Raw genomic sequence first — 14,769 nt, forward strand, 5'->3', positions numbered from 1 at the left:
GAACGTCCAGCCAGATGAGAACGGCCAGCCAGGGAAGAACGTCCAGCAGGGGAGAACGTCCATCCAGGGGAGAACGTCCATCCAGGGGAGAACGTCCATCCAGATGAGAACGTCCATCCAGATGAAAACGGCCAGCCAGGGAAGAACGTCCAGCCAGGGGAGAACGTCCAGCCAGGGGAGAACGTCCAGCCAGGGGAGAACGTCCAGCCAGATGAGAACGTCCAGTCAGGGTAGAACGTCCAGCCAGATGAGAATGTCCAGCCAGGTGAGAACGTCCATCCAGGGGAGAACGTCCATCCAGATGAGAACGTCCATCCAGGGGAGAACGTCCATCCAGGTGAGAACGTCCAGCCAGGGTAGAACGTCCAGCCAGATGAGAACGTCCATCCAGGGTAGAACGTCCAGCCAGGGTAGAACGTCCAGCCAGATGAGAACGTCCAGCCAGGTGAGAACGTCCAGGCAGGTGAAGACCTTTAGGAGACCAGGTGGGAGCAGCTCCCATTGTGACCTCCTAAACCAAAGCCGGGGCCTTTTTCTTTGCTAATCTCTGACTTCTCATCCACAAATGTCTGATGTCCCATAAACGCTGACGTGTGTTTCTGCTCCTTCAGAGCACACAGAGGGAGAATTTCCTACATTCAGTGAACACAACGCCCCTCATGCTGATTCCTCCTGATCGTTCCTGAACCCGTCGTCTCCTCACAGGAGTGCTGAGTTTAGATGCTTCTCAGGAAGGTGAGCAGAGCTGTTTCCCATATTCCCTGGACCTCCAGAGGAACCGTACCCGAACCATTTGCCGTGCAACAGGTTTCTCCTCCTCAGTCATTCCCTTCCTCTTCGTCATCCTTGCTGCCTTTGCTGAGACGTTGGAAGCAGTGGACCGTGGAGGCCAGGAAGAAGCTCGCCATGATGGCCGCCACCGATACAGAGATGCCAGAGAAGATGACGATGAGGTAATCGGTGAGGGTGAGGTTGCTGCGGCACTCACGAAAACTGTCCTTAGAGAGTAAAGTGAGAGGAACCCGGCGGCCGTCCAGGGGGAGAGAGCACTCCTGCTCCTCCAGGCCTGGAAGACAGAACAAGAAGAGACTTTAGGAGGTGGAAGAGTGGTGCGTTACCCCGGTAACCTGTCAGCAGAACTATTCTATAACCTCACAGGAAAATGACTGTAGCAAGGACGATGTTGCTACTGGTTCAGATCAACAATGTGGCTGATGTTAGTGGCCATCATCAGAGAGGGGAAAGAGAGGATAAAAAGGACCGGCGACCTTTGAGCATCTGGGAGGAGTCGGAGCAAAACCAGTAGAAAGGCTGAAGAATCATAAAGTATCACCATCAGTATGGTGGAACAACAAAGCAGCATAAAATCCTTTTTATTCTTCAGTTCATCTTTAATGCAAATTATTTCACAGAGAAGCAATAAGCAAAAAGGTCTTACCCTTTGGGAGTTTGTGGCGATTCTCCAGCATCCATAAAAACAGGTTGGCGAAGCGGCAGCTGCAGAGCCAGGGGTTCCCCTCCAGACGCAGGACTCTGAGGGACGGCAGCGACTCCAGGATGCCCACATCCAGCTGCGTCAGGCCATTCTGCTCCAGCTCCAGCTCCCTCAGAGAGGTCAGCCCTGTGAAGGCGTCGCTCCCCACCATGCTCAGGCGGGGGTTGTTCCCCAGTCGCAGTTTGATCAAACTCCTGGACTCCCCAAATGTCCCAGAGGGAATTTCTGTCAAGTTGTTGCTCCCAAGATCCAAGAAGACCAATCTAGAGGAGGTGGTGAGGGTCCCAGGCTCCAGCCCAGAGAGGGAGTTGTTCCTCAGGTCCAGATAAACCAGGTCACTGTACAGCACCAGGAAGTCAGAGGGGATCCAAGGAATCCAGTTGTTGGAGAGCAGCAGGCGGCGGACGTCCAGAGGGATGGAGGTGGGGACACCGGTTAGACCTCGGCCAGTGCAGTCCACAGTGTGGTGGTCTGGACACACACAGCTGGACGGACAACTATGAACACGCGTGATCAAGGTGGAGGAGATTAACGCCAGGAAAGGTTGCAGCCAGTTAATGCATGGGAACATTGTCGGGGGGGGCGGTGGCATTAATCAGGAGATGGGGGGTGAGGGGAGACGAATGGATGGATGGACAGCATGTAAACAAAGGAACGGGAAGGGGACAGAGAGGTCAGACAACAACATTTCAGATAGCCATTAGCGTCCCTCTGCGCTGCTGCACCTCAAAGCACAAAGAACTCCAAAAGCCATCGAAATATATTCCAGGAGATTGTGTAACAGCAGCCGGATCAAAGAGGTGCCTGCTGGCTTTAAGAGGAGGAGGGAGGAGCCAAAGGGGGGCGCACGCAAGAGAGCAGCAAGGGCGGGAGGGGGGATGTGTGAGAGGACAGGATTAGCACCGAGGTAAACAGAGCAGAGGGGCGGGGCTTGTTGAGGAAGCTAGCAAACGTGTTCGGATTAGCAAGACCGACCACCCAACACACATGCACGCACAGAGGACAGAGGGGTTCAATGGACTGGTTATACTGGGACAGAGAGGGTCAAAGACTGGTTATACTGGGACAGAGGGGGGAAAGGACTGGTTATACTGGGACAAAGAGAGGAAAGGACTGGTTATACTGGGACAGAGAGGGGAAAGGACTGGTTATACTGGGACAAAGAGAGGAAAGGACTGGTTCTACTGGGACAGAGAGGGTCAAAGACTGGTTATACTGGGACAGAGAGGGTCAAAGACTGGTTATACTGGGACAGAGGGGGGAAAGGACTGGTTATACTGGGACAAAGAGAGGAAAGGACTGGTTCTACTGGGACAGAGAGGGGAAAGGACTGGTTATACTGGGACAGAGGGGGTAATAGACTGGTTATACTGGGACAAAGAGGGGAAAGAACTGGTTATACTGGGACAGAGAGGGGAAATGACTGGTTATACTGGGACAGAGAGGGGAAAGGACTGGTTATACTGGGACAGAGAGAGGAAAGGACTGGTTCTACTGGGACAGAGAGGGTCAAAGACTGGTTATACTGGGACAGAGGGGGTAAATGACTGGTTATACTGGGACAGAGGGGGTAAATGACTGGTTATACTGGGACAAAGAGGGGAAAGAACTGGTTATACTGGGACAAAGAGGGGAAAGGACTGGTTATACTGGGACAGAGAGGGGAAAGGACTGGTTCTACTGGGACAGAGAGGGTCAAAGACTGGTTATACTGGGACAGAGGGGTTCAATGGACTGGTTATACTGGGACAGAGAGGGTCAAAGACTGGTTATACTGGGACAGAGAGGGTCAATGACTGGTTATACTGGGACAGAGAGGGTCAATGACTGGTTATACTGGGACAGAGAGAGGAAAGGACTGGTTATACTGGGACAAAGAGAGGAAAGGACGGTTATACTGGGACAGAGAGGGGAAAGGATTGGTTATACTGGGACAAAGAGAGGAAAGGACTGGTTCTACTGGGACAGAGGGGGTAATAGACTGGTTCTACTGGGACAGAGGAGGTAATAGACTGGTTCTACTGGGACAGAGGGGGTAATAGACTGGTTCTACTGGGACAGAGGGGGTAATAGACTGGTTCTACTGGGACAGAGGGGGTAATAGACTGGTTCTACTGGGACAGAGGGGGTAATAGACTGGTTCTACTGGGACAGAGGGGGTCACAGGTTGCAGGCTGGTATTATCAACAATGTCCACGTCCATATTGGCCTGAATGGTTGGGATGTTTTATTCCACAGGGGACAGGACAACTGTCCTCCCTGTCTGGTGTCCAAACTCTGCGTTGCAGCCTGATTTGGCGCTTGGACCCTTTGGCTGCCTGACTGACGATGGGTCACAGTTGGAGGTGCACGACGTGCACGTATGTGATGCTGCAGACGAGCTTTCACTGGCTGCCTCACGTTTTCGTGGGAAATTCTAGAATTTGTGGCGTAATTCCTGACGGCTGAGACGGTCAGAGACACAAAGCTGCACAACTGAAATCACCTTTTTATGCACTTTTATTGAAGACAGTTGCTACAAAACGCAGTTTGTTGTGTTTTCTTTCATCACTTTTCATTTCTTTTGTACAAAATAAACCAATGACAGTATTACAAATAACTGAGAAGAGCACGTCATCCACAGGAAAACCACCCAATAATCACACAGAACAGGTCCCAGTGGAATCACAGTGGTGGAAGAAGGCTGGAAGAAGAGAGTGTGAGCAGATCCTTCAGAACCTGACTGCGTCGGGCCGGATCTCAACTGTCGTGAGCGAAGGAGGAAGCGGCGTTAAAGGGAAGGATGCAGGAGGCGGCGTTAAAGGGAAGGATGCAGGAAGCGGCGTTAAAGGGAAGGATGCAGGAGGTGGCGTTAAAGGGAAGGATGCAGGAGGCGGCGTTAAAGGGAAGGATGCAGGAGGCGGCGTTAAAGGGAAGGATGCAGGAGGCGGCGTTAAAGGGAAGGATGCAGGAGGCGGCGTTAAAGGGAAGGATGCCGGAGGTGGCGTTAAAGGGAAGGATGCAGGAAGCGGCGTTAAAGGGAAGGATGCAGGAGGCGGCGTTAAAGGGAAGGATGCAGGAGGCGGCGTTAAAGGGAAGGATGCAGGAAGCGGCGTTAAAGGGAAGGATGCAGGAGGCGGCGTTAAAGGGAAGGATGCAGGAAGCGGCGTTAAAGGGAAGGATGCAGGAGGCGGCGTTAAAGGGAAGGATGCAGGAAGCGGCGTTAAAGGGAAGGATGCAGGAGGCGACGTTAAAGGGAAGGATGCAGGAAGCGGCGTTAAAGGGAAGGATGCAGGAGCGGCGTTAAAGGGAAGGATGCAGGAGGCGGCGTTAAAGGGAAGGATGCAGGAGGCGGCGTTAAAGGGAAGGATGCAGGAGGCGACGTTAAAGGGAAGGATGCAGGAAGCGGCGTTAAAGGGAAGGATGCAGGAAGCGGCGTTAAAGGGAAGGATGCAGGAGGCGGCGTTAAAGGGAAGGATGCAGGAAGCGGCGTTAAAGGGAAGGATGCAGGAAGCGGCGTTAAAGGGAAGGATGCAGGAGGCGGCGTTAAAGGGAAGGATGCAGGAGCTCTGTGCTAAATTCTAGGAGTTTGTTTTCATCGGTCAGCTCTATTGGACATCATGAGACGATACTAGAACCGGACAAAAACGGCTCCACTGCTGGATCTGTTCTGGTCTCGCTGGGGGGACCAGGTGGACCGTGTGAGCTCGCCCACATCCCAACCACAGCAGGTAAAGCAGTGATTCCCCCCCCCCCACTTACTTTCTCTAACAATTAAAAAAAAGCTGTGTTGTGAGAAAGAAAAGCTTCAACACGAGTCCGTTAGTATCGTCTCACAATGACAACTTGGTGCTTTGAGGGCAGCAGCAGACGAAGGGCCTGAAGGGCCTGAAGGGCCTGAAGGGCCTGAAGGGCCCCTTGGCTCCTGGTGATGCTCCCTCACTGATACAGTGAAAAGAACCTCCTTCACATAAGGGACATTTAGGTTTGCCAGGACCCATGAGTCTACAGGGGACGCGGGGACGAGACTGTGGGCTGGACAGCGCTGCTGCTGTGCTGCCACAACACGGACGTGAGCAAAGTGCCTGTGCGCCAGCGTCCAGTGTGTTTGTGCGTCTGTGGAGCATAGAGGGGCCTTTAATCATAACACACGTGACACAATATCACAGAGCTGTGAAAGCAGCAGAACTTTTAAACCCCAACGGAAACGGAAGGTTGTGGAAGAGCTTTCCTCCCCGCTGAGTGTGTGTGTGTGTGTGTGTGTCTGAGGAGGAGGAGGAGCTGCTCTGCTTCAGTCCACGTAACAGAGAGAATATGTTCAAAGATAAACATGCACAAACACACATATTTTACATGAAAGCAGCTCCGTGTCTCAACGTGGGACCTGCATGAAAACGCTGGTTCTCAAAGAAGACGGGACGCGTTGAACAGACACTTTATGCAGTGGGACGATGTTCGGAAATAGAAACACACATTTGACCTGTTTGAACGCATCCTGGATTTTGGCTGCTTGGGCCACGTTTGATAAGAGTCGACCAGGAACCTTCTGAGACCAACATTACATTCAGAATTATCATCTCACTGCCAGAAGCTTTTTTTCCTCTCAGTTTTACAGTGTAAGTTTTGTCTTTGCAGCATTAATACTGGAATGTTTTTCCCTCTTTTGTCAATCAACACGTCACATTTTTGGGAATATTTCCCTTTTTTTTTAATCACCTTTAGAACAGGAGACCAGAAAAAGCAGCAAACACCAGCTTTTAGAACCTGATTCATGAAAAGGATCCAATGGAAGCACTGACCCAAAAATGCAGAAGGATTTATAATAACATGGCCGGTTCAGAACAAGTGTGATTGGGAGGTGTTCTGCGGTGCCACTGGTTCCTCATCCGAATGAGGAGATTCTAACATTTACAAGAAGCACTGGAAGGGTTTGTAGGCAGAGCTTCATAAATAAGACATTAATCTGTGAGCTGTGCTAAAAACACTGAAAATGAAATAGAACATACAAAAAAACACTGAAAAACCTTCAATAAAAACCATCCAGACACGACATGAAGCTCAGCAAACGTCCAGGTGGTGTATAAATTATAAAAGCGCCATAAAAACACTTTTTAAAATAAAATGCCACATAAAAAAAATAAATAAAATGACTAAATAGTTTTGAGTGTGTGTGTGTTCCCTTTAGAAGCTCCACACAGACACTGGGGGGGGGTCCTGAAATCATCTTAAACCACAGAAGGACCAAACCAGTTTATACCAGCAGGGGTCAGAGGTCATCATGGCGTCACACACAGGTCCTGTATGACTGGCAGTAAACCTGAGAGGATGAACACACACACTAGCTGACAGTCACCTGACACCCCCCCAGGAGCCCTGGGGAGCCACACGAGATGGTGACGAGGTCGTGTATCGTCTGAGTAGCTGCCCCCCCAGAGGCAGAGGGGCCGTGATGAAGGTGGACGTGTACGCGAGGAGCCCTGAAGCTGCCCTGTAATCATGGGAAGAGACCTCTGGAACACCTGGGAGGCGGAGGTGAGAGCCAACGCGCTCGACTGGTTCATCAAGGAAGAAACACGGATGCAAAGGCTTCAAACTGCACATCAGAGGTCAAAAGGTCATGAGACATTCAGACAAACTCTACTGATATGTACAAAAGGGGCAGTTTGGTTCCTGTGAATAACTTTGTGAAATCAGGACACATAAATCTGTCCTCTGTCTGAAGCCACGTGAGAGGAGGACGTCCACGTCCCACTGCAGGTGAGTCTCAGGGTTCACACCTGTCCATCAGCTGGCTGGAATCACCTGGAATCACCTGGAATTCCTCCAGCACCTCTGTGGATGTCAGCAGAACCCCGCGGCCGCTCCGACTCCTTCTGCGGTTCCTGTCGTGACCTTCTTGAGCCTCTTTGCTGTCGGGCTTCTGTCGCCTGTAGTTTTCTGGTTTCAGTGATTCGTTTGCATTTTAAACCTCGGCTACCTGGATTAGGCCATCACAAACTGACAAGCCCCCAAAATTGGGTGTTTTATGGAATCTGAGCTTATTGTGTGAGTAGGAAGAGGGATTTAGAGTCTGGTCGTGTTTTTGGTAGTTTAGTGAAACTGCAAACGTGACGAGTTTCCACTGAGTGAAAGAGGAAAGACAAGAGTTCAGGTTGAAGACTGGGGGGGTGAGTTTTACCTGGCGCTGCTACTAAATGACCCAAACAACTGTGCTGCAGACTGTTGGAAGCTTCCTGAGACGGTCTGGAGGAAGAGGTGGCACCTGTGTGGAGGACAGAGGGTCCAGCTGAAGGTCCCCTGCAGACGCAGCTCCGGACTCCTCCAGCCCTCACACCTCCACCGACGTGATCTGATTCATCTGCGCCCTCATCAGCTGGATGCTGTTGAGGATCTTTTTCTGGTGGCCAGCCAGCGTCACTCCCACTCTGAGGATGTCCCTGAAGAAAAAGGAGCGTTCCTGTCTCAGCAGCAGCCGTCATTATTCATCTGACCACAGGTCGGTACGTTAGCGGGGGGCTAGAGGGAAGATGTCAGGAATGGAACTTACTCCATGGTCATCTGAGACACCATCTCAAAGCTGGTGAAGCCTTCGCTGGCAAAGTTCTCCTTGTACTGGCCCATCTTAATGGCGTCCAGCCACTCGTCCACTGTGCTGAAAGATGAGAAGTCGGGCGTGCTGCGATCCAGAAGAGGTAAATGAACACTGGAAGAAGACAAAAGGGACCAATCAGCCCGAGCGAGATGGTACGTGCAGGCCAGAGGCGGCGGGCGGTACCTGGAGGACAGTGGCGTCATGGCCTTCAGGCTGTTGGGGTTGCGGATCATTTTGTCCAGCGTGCTGACGATCTGGCTGAATTTGGGCCTGTTGTTGCGTTCTTTCTGCCAACAGTCCAGCATCAACTGGTGAAGCGCACTGGGACAGTCCATAGGAGGCGGCAACCGGTAGTCCTGCTCGATGGCATTGATGACCTGCAGAAAAACCAGTTGTGGCCAGTTTTGGTGCTCAGAGAGCTTCATCTTTTCATCTGTGACCAACGTTCTGGTCGAGCTTTCCACTCACGTCCTGGTTGCTCATGTCCCAGTAGGGCCTCTCTCCATAAGACATCACCTCCCACATCACGATACCATAACTCCAGCAGTCACTGGAGGAGGTGAACTTCCTGTACTGGATGGCCTCTGGAGCCGTCCATCGAATGGGAATTTTCCCTCCCTGGAAGTAAGAGGCCGGGAATTCCGTCAAACACGTTTAAAACCCGCAGAGCTCCAGTCTGGATGAAGACTCACCAGAGCGCTGGTGTAGGTGGGGTCTGAGGTGTCGTCCTCCAGGAACCGGGACAGACCAAAGTCGGACACTTTGCACACCAAATTGCTGTTGACCAGGATGTTTCTTGCGGCCAGATCCCGATGGACGTAGTTCATGTCACACAGGTACTTGACTCCTGCTGCTATTCCGCGCAGCATTCCCACTAACTGGATCACTGTGAACTGCCCGTCGTTTTGCTTGAAAGAAAAAAGACACATTTGAGTCTGATGAAGCTCTTTGGTGCTTTGGTGCTCGGCCGTGTCGCTGTTACCCTGAGGAAGGAGTCCAGGGAGCCGTTCTCCATGAACTCAGTGATGATCATCACGGGGCTGCTCTTGGTCACCACCCCCTCCAGGTGGATGATGTTGGGATGGTCGAACTGACCCATAATAGACGCCTCGCTCAGGAAGTCCCGCCTCTGCCGCTCCGTGTAGCCTACCTTCAGGGTCTTGATCGCCACCAGGATCTCTCTCTTTCCCGGCTGGCGCAGGTTTCCACTGCACACCTCCCCAAACTCACCTGTCCAGACCAGGAGCATCAAAAACACGTTTCCCTTCATGGTCGTAAACGTGGAGGGATTCTGATGTTGGTGATCTGCGAGATATCTAAAGAGCAAAGGAGGAGAAGTCGACCTGCACCGATGACTTGTTCAATCTTGACGCAGGAAATGTCGATCTCCTTGGCGAACTCTCTGACGGCTTCATTGGGGTCCTCGTATGTGAACGGGTCGATGTAGATCTTCATTCCTGGTGACACTTCAACAAAAAGACGGAAGAGACAGCAAGAGCTGTACAGGCTCCGAGCGACGGAGAGGAGGAGAAGAAGCTGCAGCTCCACCAACAGAACCTCTGCTACTTACTGTGCCCGCTGGTGTAATGCTGCTGCAGCTTGTCTGTGTACTCCGAGTCTGTCCGCTCCGAACTTCTCCTGCTGCAGACACAGATGCACGAGAGCGCACGTCAAGGTGCGTTTGTCGGGGTGGAGGGAGACCCACGTCAATGGTTCCCACCATTACAATGCAGACGTTATAAATATGTGTTGTGGGACTTGAAAAAAGCTCCACTTTAGACTGGAGAGGCGACCTAATGATTCACCTGCGGCAGACGATTATCAGAACCGTGACGGCAATGATGAAAACCAGGCCGGCTGCAGCCGAGCCGATGATGAGCGGGAGCTTCTCGTGGATGCTGGAGTTATATTCTTCTACAGAGGACACGAAACACACATGACAACCCCGCCGAGGACACAGCACCGACTCCCCAACCCTTGATCACATTCCTTACCTTCAGTCATTGTTTGAAAGTACATTTTGCCACTGAAACGTCCAAATCCAGCAACGGTCCGAGCCCGAACTTGGAAGACGTAGATGGTTCCGGATTTCAACCCTCGAATGACAGCTGTGTTTGTCTGACTCTTTGTCAAAGATGCGTTCCACTCAGCCTGGTTCTGCAGGAGGAATCAGACAAGTGAGCACCATGATTCCTGAGCTGTGTGTGTGTGTGTGTGTGTGTGTGGGTGTGTGTGTGTGTGTGTGTGTGTGAGACCCAGAAGAGCCTCCTCACTGAGCTCAGCACCTTCTCGTAGTACTGCAGCTCGTACTCCAGGATGACTCCGTTGGGCTGGTCGGGCTGGGACCAGGACAGAGTGATGCTAGTCGGGCTCCTGTTGACCTGGTGGATGATGGACACCGCTGATGGTGCTGGAACCAACAAAGAAGAAATGAAGAGAGAATGTGCCGAAAGCAGGAACCTGTCAAGAGCCGGAGGATCCTCACCCGCCTGGTTGGTGGTGATGTTGACTGAAGCAAACTGGGGTGAATATGGGCTCTGGTCCGAGACGCCGTTGACAGCCTGGATCTCGAAGGTGTACTGGGTGTGAGCCAGCAGGTCGCTGATGTGGACGTGGGTGTCCATCAGTCCCAGCTGACGGGGGACAAACTGCACGTTGTCCCCACAGCGGGTGCAGCCGCCGCGGCCGCTGCCGCAGCTCTTGCAGATGATGTTGTAGACCACATCTTCCCGGCCGCCGCCCTCCTGCGGTGGACTCCACTCTAACCTCAGAGACGTCTCGTTCACGATGGAGATGACGCTCCGCGGAGCTGAGGGAACAGCTGCAGCAGACACACGTGATCAGGCAGCGTCGCCAACACGGGCGTCACGGCTCAAGCTCGCCGTGTGGCGGTGACACATACTTGTACAGGGCATCTGCTGCGGGTCGGCGTCGGTGCGATAGTAGCCGGAGCGGCAGACGCAGTTGGTGGCGCCCTCGTTCGTGGTCCTGCTGTTCATGGGGCATTGCTGACACTTCTCATCTCCCTGTGCAGCCTTGAAGAAGCCGGAAAGACAAGCTGGAGGGCAAACAGGAAATACGGGAGCATTTAGGAGGAGAGGTGACCCGACCCGAGCAGGCTGCACAGGAACCGCTTCAGATGGAATCAGCTGACGCGGTGCTGGTGGCTACCTTCAGATCCAAACCCATCTGCGTCTCCTTTTTCTGGCTGAGCTGCTCGTACGTCTCCTAAAGGTCAGCTGACTGAAGTGACACAGACTAGACCTCCTTCAGGTTCTGTTGGCTCTGCTGTCTGCAGGCCTGAACACCAGAGGACCGGATCAGCTGCTGTTCTGAAGGTCGGATCAGCTGCTCCTCCTGCCTCAGCACTGACTGATTTATGGTTCATGTTTATTTACCTCCAACACGATTTGGGCCTAAATGCATCAGTCAGCTGGTTCTTCTCTTGACGTCCGAGACAATAAAGATATAAGTCGGCCTTGTTTGAATCTCTGGAGAGGAAATCTTTTGACCTCCATCCGCAGATTCAAGAACTGAACCTTTAAGAGGATCAGGTCACACATCAGGTACCCAGACATGATCAGGTACCCCAGACATGATCAGGTACCCCAGACATGATCAGGTACCCCAGACCTGATCAGGTACCCCAGACATGATCAGGTACCCCAGACATGATCAGGTACCCAGACCTGATTAGGTACCCCAGACCTGATTAGGTACCCCAGACCTGATCAGGTACCCCAGGCATGATTAGGTACCCTAGACATGATTAGGTACCCCAGACCTGATCAGGTACCCCAGGCATCATTAGGTACCCCAGACATGATTAGGTACCCCAGACCTGTTTAGGTGCCCAGACATGATCAGGTACCCCAGACATGATCAGGTACCCAGACATGATCAGGTACCCCAGACCTGATCAGGTACCCAGACATGATCAGGTACCCCAGACCTGATCAGGTACCCAGACATGATCAGGTACCCCAGACCTGATCAGGTACCCAGACCTGATCAGGTACCCCAGACATGATCAGGTACCCCAGACATGATCAGGTACCCCAGACATGATCAGGTACCCAGACCTGATTAGGTACCCCAGACCTGATTAGGTACCCCAGACCTGATCAGGTACCCCAGACCTGATCAGGTACCCCAGGCATGATTAGGTACCCCAGACATGATCAGGTACCCCAGGCATGATTAGGTACCCCAGACATGATCAGGTACCCCAGGCATGATTAGGTACCCCAGACATGATCAGGTACCCCAGACATGATCAGGTACCCCAGACATGATCAGGTACCCAGACCTGATCAGGATTAATGATCAGCTGGCTAAAGTCAGAATCATCTCCACCGTGTGCAGATCAGATGTCAAAAAAACGGCTCTTGACCTCCGAAGAGGCCGAGATCCAGCGCACGTGGAGACGTTGAGAGCAGCAGGTCAGTGTGCTGGCTGCAGAACCTGGTTCCAGAACCTTCAACAGTAGTACCCGCCCAATCTCCCTTCCTCCTCCTTCCACCTGTCCATCAGTGGTATAAATGTAGAAATAGTGTTGAATTGAATTGAAACAAAACACATGCTGCTACCAAATATAACAGCAAAAATTGAAACTAGCGTTGGGCCACCAAAGTCAAAGTTCTGGATGGGGCCCGTCCCTGGTGATGAGGGGACTGGTTGATTACAGTAGCCATCAGCTACAGCGGCCTTCTCACCTCTGCAGGCTGTTGCGTTCTCCACCGGTTGGTACCCAGCTTTGCACATGCAGCGGCCGATCGGCACCATCCACTCGCCCTCCCCGTTACAGTAGAGCTTGATGGGCACGTCCACCTCCTCCCCGTTGGGAACGCACACCCCCCTGGCTGCTACCAGAGAGGTGCTCTCGGCTCCAGAAAGAGTCTCAGGGAAAACAGCACCGTTCTGAATCACGCGAGGACACTTCCTGTAGAAGACTCGAACAGCAATGAGGGACATGCAGGCACCGTAGTCCTGGAAAGCCAGGTAGAAGCCATTCCGGGAAACCGGCCCAAAACTGCGAACTTCACTGTTGATTTTCATGATGCGCCCCCCGAGGTCGACCTGAGAGAAGCTCTCATCAGCAGCTATGGTGTCCACTTTCACCCAGGGGTTCTCCATCCAGGGTGGGGATGAAGGGGTGGCCGTGTCCGAGTCCGACTCGTAGTAGTAAAGGTTGAAGGTTTCCTTACACGAGCCGGGAACGTTGGGTATCGAGCTGCAGTCACGCACTGAAAACTTCATCTGCACGTGGATCCGCTGAGCGCCGCCGCGCCGGATGTATTTGGTGCGTACCCAGTTGTTCTGGCTGGCATCAAAGACGTTACACACCTGGTACGTGCGGATGGTGTTCATGTTTTCATCGTAGCCGCTAACTTCTTCCCACTGGAAGAGGAAGAGCATGATGAGATCCTTTGGATGATGATGTTTACATGAACCTCCACACAAATATTGGCATAAAAGACATTTAACCTTAAAAATTTAGCCACCTTTCTACAAAGTATGTTTCAAATTAGTGAATTAATGCATTTTACATGTTTATTCAGGCACCATTCAACCAGGGAACAGTGAGCAGCTGTGGAGGGGGCGGAGCCAGTGGAAGCTAATGTTTAAAGTATCCAGTTGATGTTTTAATGTGCTAATAAGTTGACCAGATTACGCCACAGGAGGCCTGCTTGCAGGTTTCTACCTAATGCCCAGCAGCATCTCACGGTTTCTTCCACTCACCCCTTGAGACGGGTTGATGGTCCAGCCCAGTTCTGCTGTTGCTGTTGTCGAGTCCATCAGCACCTCTGCAGGTAAAGGTGGTAAACAGAGAAACAGCGTTAAAATGACCCCTGGTTGGATAAGGACTCACAGCAACCCTCACTGGTAAATATGTGATAAACAACCCAAAGGATTGTGGGAAAGGACCTCAGCCAATGGGGAGGCTGGAAGCGTGCGCGCGTCCATACAGAGCAGACGGCTGGGAGACGAGCAGCGGCTTTAGTCAGTGCCTCCTGGTGCCACCAGAGGGCGACAGAACGCGAACAGTGCAGCTGTCTAAACTGCCTTTTTTCATCTTCATGTGCCGGCGGCCACGAGGGTCTCACTTCAGATTGTGGCCTTCATTCTGGGTCTGATGTGTAAAACAGGCACATTAGCATCTGCAGTTCTAAAAGATCGATATGAACGATTGGACCGGTCACACGTCCAGTGCGTTAAGAAGCAGCATTTAAAACAAGACGTATGGACGAAGGTCCTGCGGTGCCATTGGACTGGATCAGCTGAGTCTCTGTCCTCACCCGCGGTCCTGTCTGACGGTCTGGACTGAGGACCAGAACCGGGCCGACTTCAGTCTGAAGTGACCCTGACAGACACCACAGGGTGCGTCTGTCTTCTTCCTGGGCATGAATGACCCCGGCGCGAGGAGCGGCGGCCGTGTCGTCGCTCCGCGGCGCAGGAGGAAGCGTGTCAGACGCAAGCGTGCTGCTCCGCTCCGTTTCCTGCGCGTGTTCAATTATTCACAGAATCCTGACAGTCTGCAGCGGAGCAGAGCTTCTTCCCTCTGAGCTTCTCAGCAGAGTCAGAGTTCATCACAAACGTCACACCACCCGTCCCCCCAGCTGCCAAAGCCGGATCTTCTCCTGGTTCTGTGGGTTCGGTCTCACTGGCACACGGCCGGGTCACGTCAGGGACCAGCGGAGCG

General features: G+C 52.5%; 2 protein-coding genes across 8 annotated transcripts in view; both read right to left on the minus strand.

The window, feature by feature from the left end:
• Positions 1-797: 797 nt before the first annotated feature.
• Positions 798-2,524, minus strand: lrrc38a (leucine rich repeat containing 38a). 2 transcript variants are annotated; one of them, XM_029833767.1, is made up of 3 exons: positions 1,439-2,524; positions 1,269-1,311; positions 872-1,066 (listed from the first exon to the last, which is right to left on the minus strand). In XM_029833767.1, exons 1-3 carry the CDS (start codon positions 2,085-2,087, stop codon positions 1,000-1,002), a joined length of 759 nt encoding a protein of 252 aa, XP_029689627.1. In that variant the 5' UTR covers positions 2,088-2,524; the 3' UTR covers positions 872-999. The 2 variants fall into 2 exon arrangements, with proteins under 2 accessions (XP_003978500.2, XP_029689627.1); XM_003978451.2 differs by lacking the exon at positions 1,269-1,311 and having other exon boundaries at positions 798-1,066.
• Positions 2,525-4,912: 2,388 nt separating this feature from the next.
• LOC101069940 (ephrin type-B receptor 2-like) overlaps positions 4,913-14,769 on the minus strand; it is an 18,268-nt gene continuing 8,411 nt past the window's right edge. The window contains exons 2-16 of one of the 6 annotated variants that reach the window (XR_003887783.1): positions 13,809-13,873; positions 12,782-13,466; positions 10,969-11,124; positions 10,352-10,887; positions 10,061-10,223; positions 9,872-9,980; positions 9,637-9,707; positions 9,410-9,535; positions 9,049-9,296; positions 8,759-8,974; positions 8,535-8,684; positions 8,250-8,443; positions 8,022-8,177; positions 7,737-7,911; positions 4,913-7,595 (exon numbers count right to left, since the gene is read on the minus strand). Coding sequence is in view for 5 of the 6 variants with exons in the window: in XM_029833318.1 (XP_029689178.1) it covers positions 7,803-7,911; positions 8,022-8,177; positions 8,250-8,443; positions 8,535-8,684; positions 8,759-8,974; positions 9,049-9,296; positions 9,410-9,535; positions 9,637-9,707; positions 9,872-9,980; positions 10,061-10,223; positions 10,352-10,887; positions 10,969-11,124; positions 12,782-13,466; positions 13,809-13,873 (2,984 nt within the window). In the remaining variant the exon portion in view is untranslated. Of the gene's footprint in view, positions 7,912-8,021; positions 8,178-8,249; positions 8,444-8,534; positions 8,685-8,758; positions 8,975-9,048; positions 9,297-9,409; positions 9,536-9,636; positions 9,708-9,871; positions 9,981-10,060; positions 10,224-10,351; positions 10,888-10,968; positions 11,125-12,781; positions 13,467-13,808; positions 13,874-14,769 lie in introns of all 6 variants that reach the window. The other 5 variants (XM_029833323.1, XM_029833322.1, XM_029833321.1 and 2 more) reach the window with 5 other exon arrangements.

Source organism: Takifugu rubripes, chromosome 3 (assembly GCF_901000725.2).
Source record: "Takifugu rubripes chromosome 3, fTakRub1.2, whole genome shotgun sequence".
Taxonomy (NCBI): domain Eukaryota; kingdom Metazoa; phylum Chordata; class Actinopteri; order Tetraodontiformes; family Tetraodontidae; genus Takifugu; species Takifugu rubripes.

What these genes read in the sequence shown, in the direction of transcription:
- lrrc38a (XM_003978451.2), bottom strand. Translation starts at nt 2,087, where the DNA reads ATGCCACCGCCCCCCCCGACAATGTTCCCATGCATTAACTGGCTGCAA. An exon ending in TCGCCACAAACTCCCAAAGG is followed by an intron (nt 1,067 to 1,438) that starts GTAAGACCTTTT and finishes TCTGTCTTCCAG; the next exon opens with GCCTGGAGGAGCAGGAGTGC.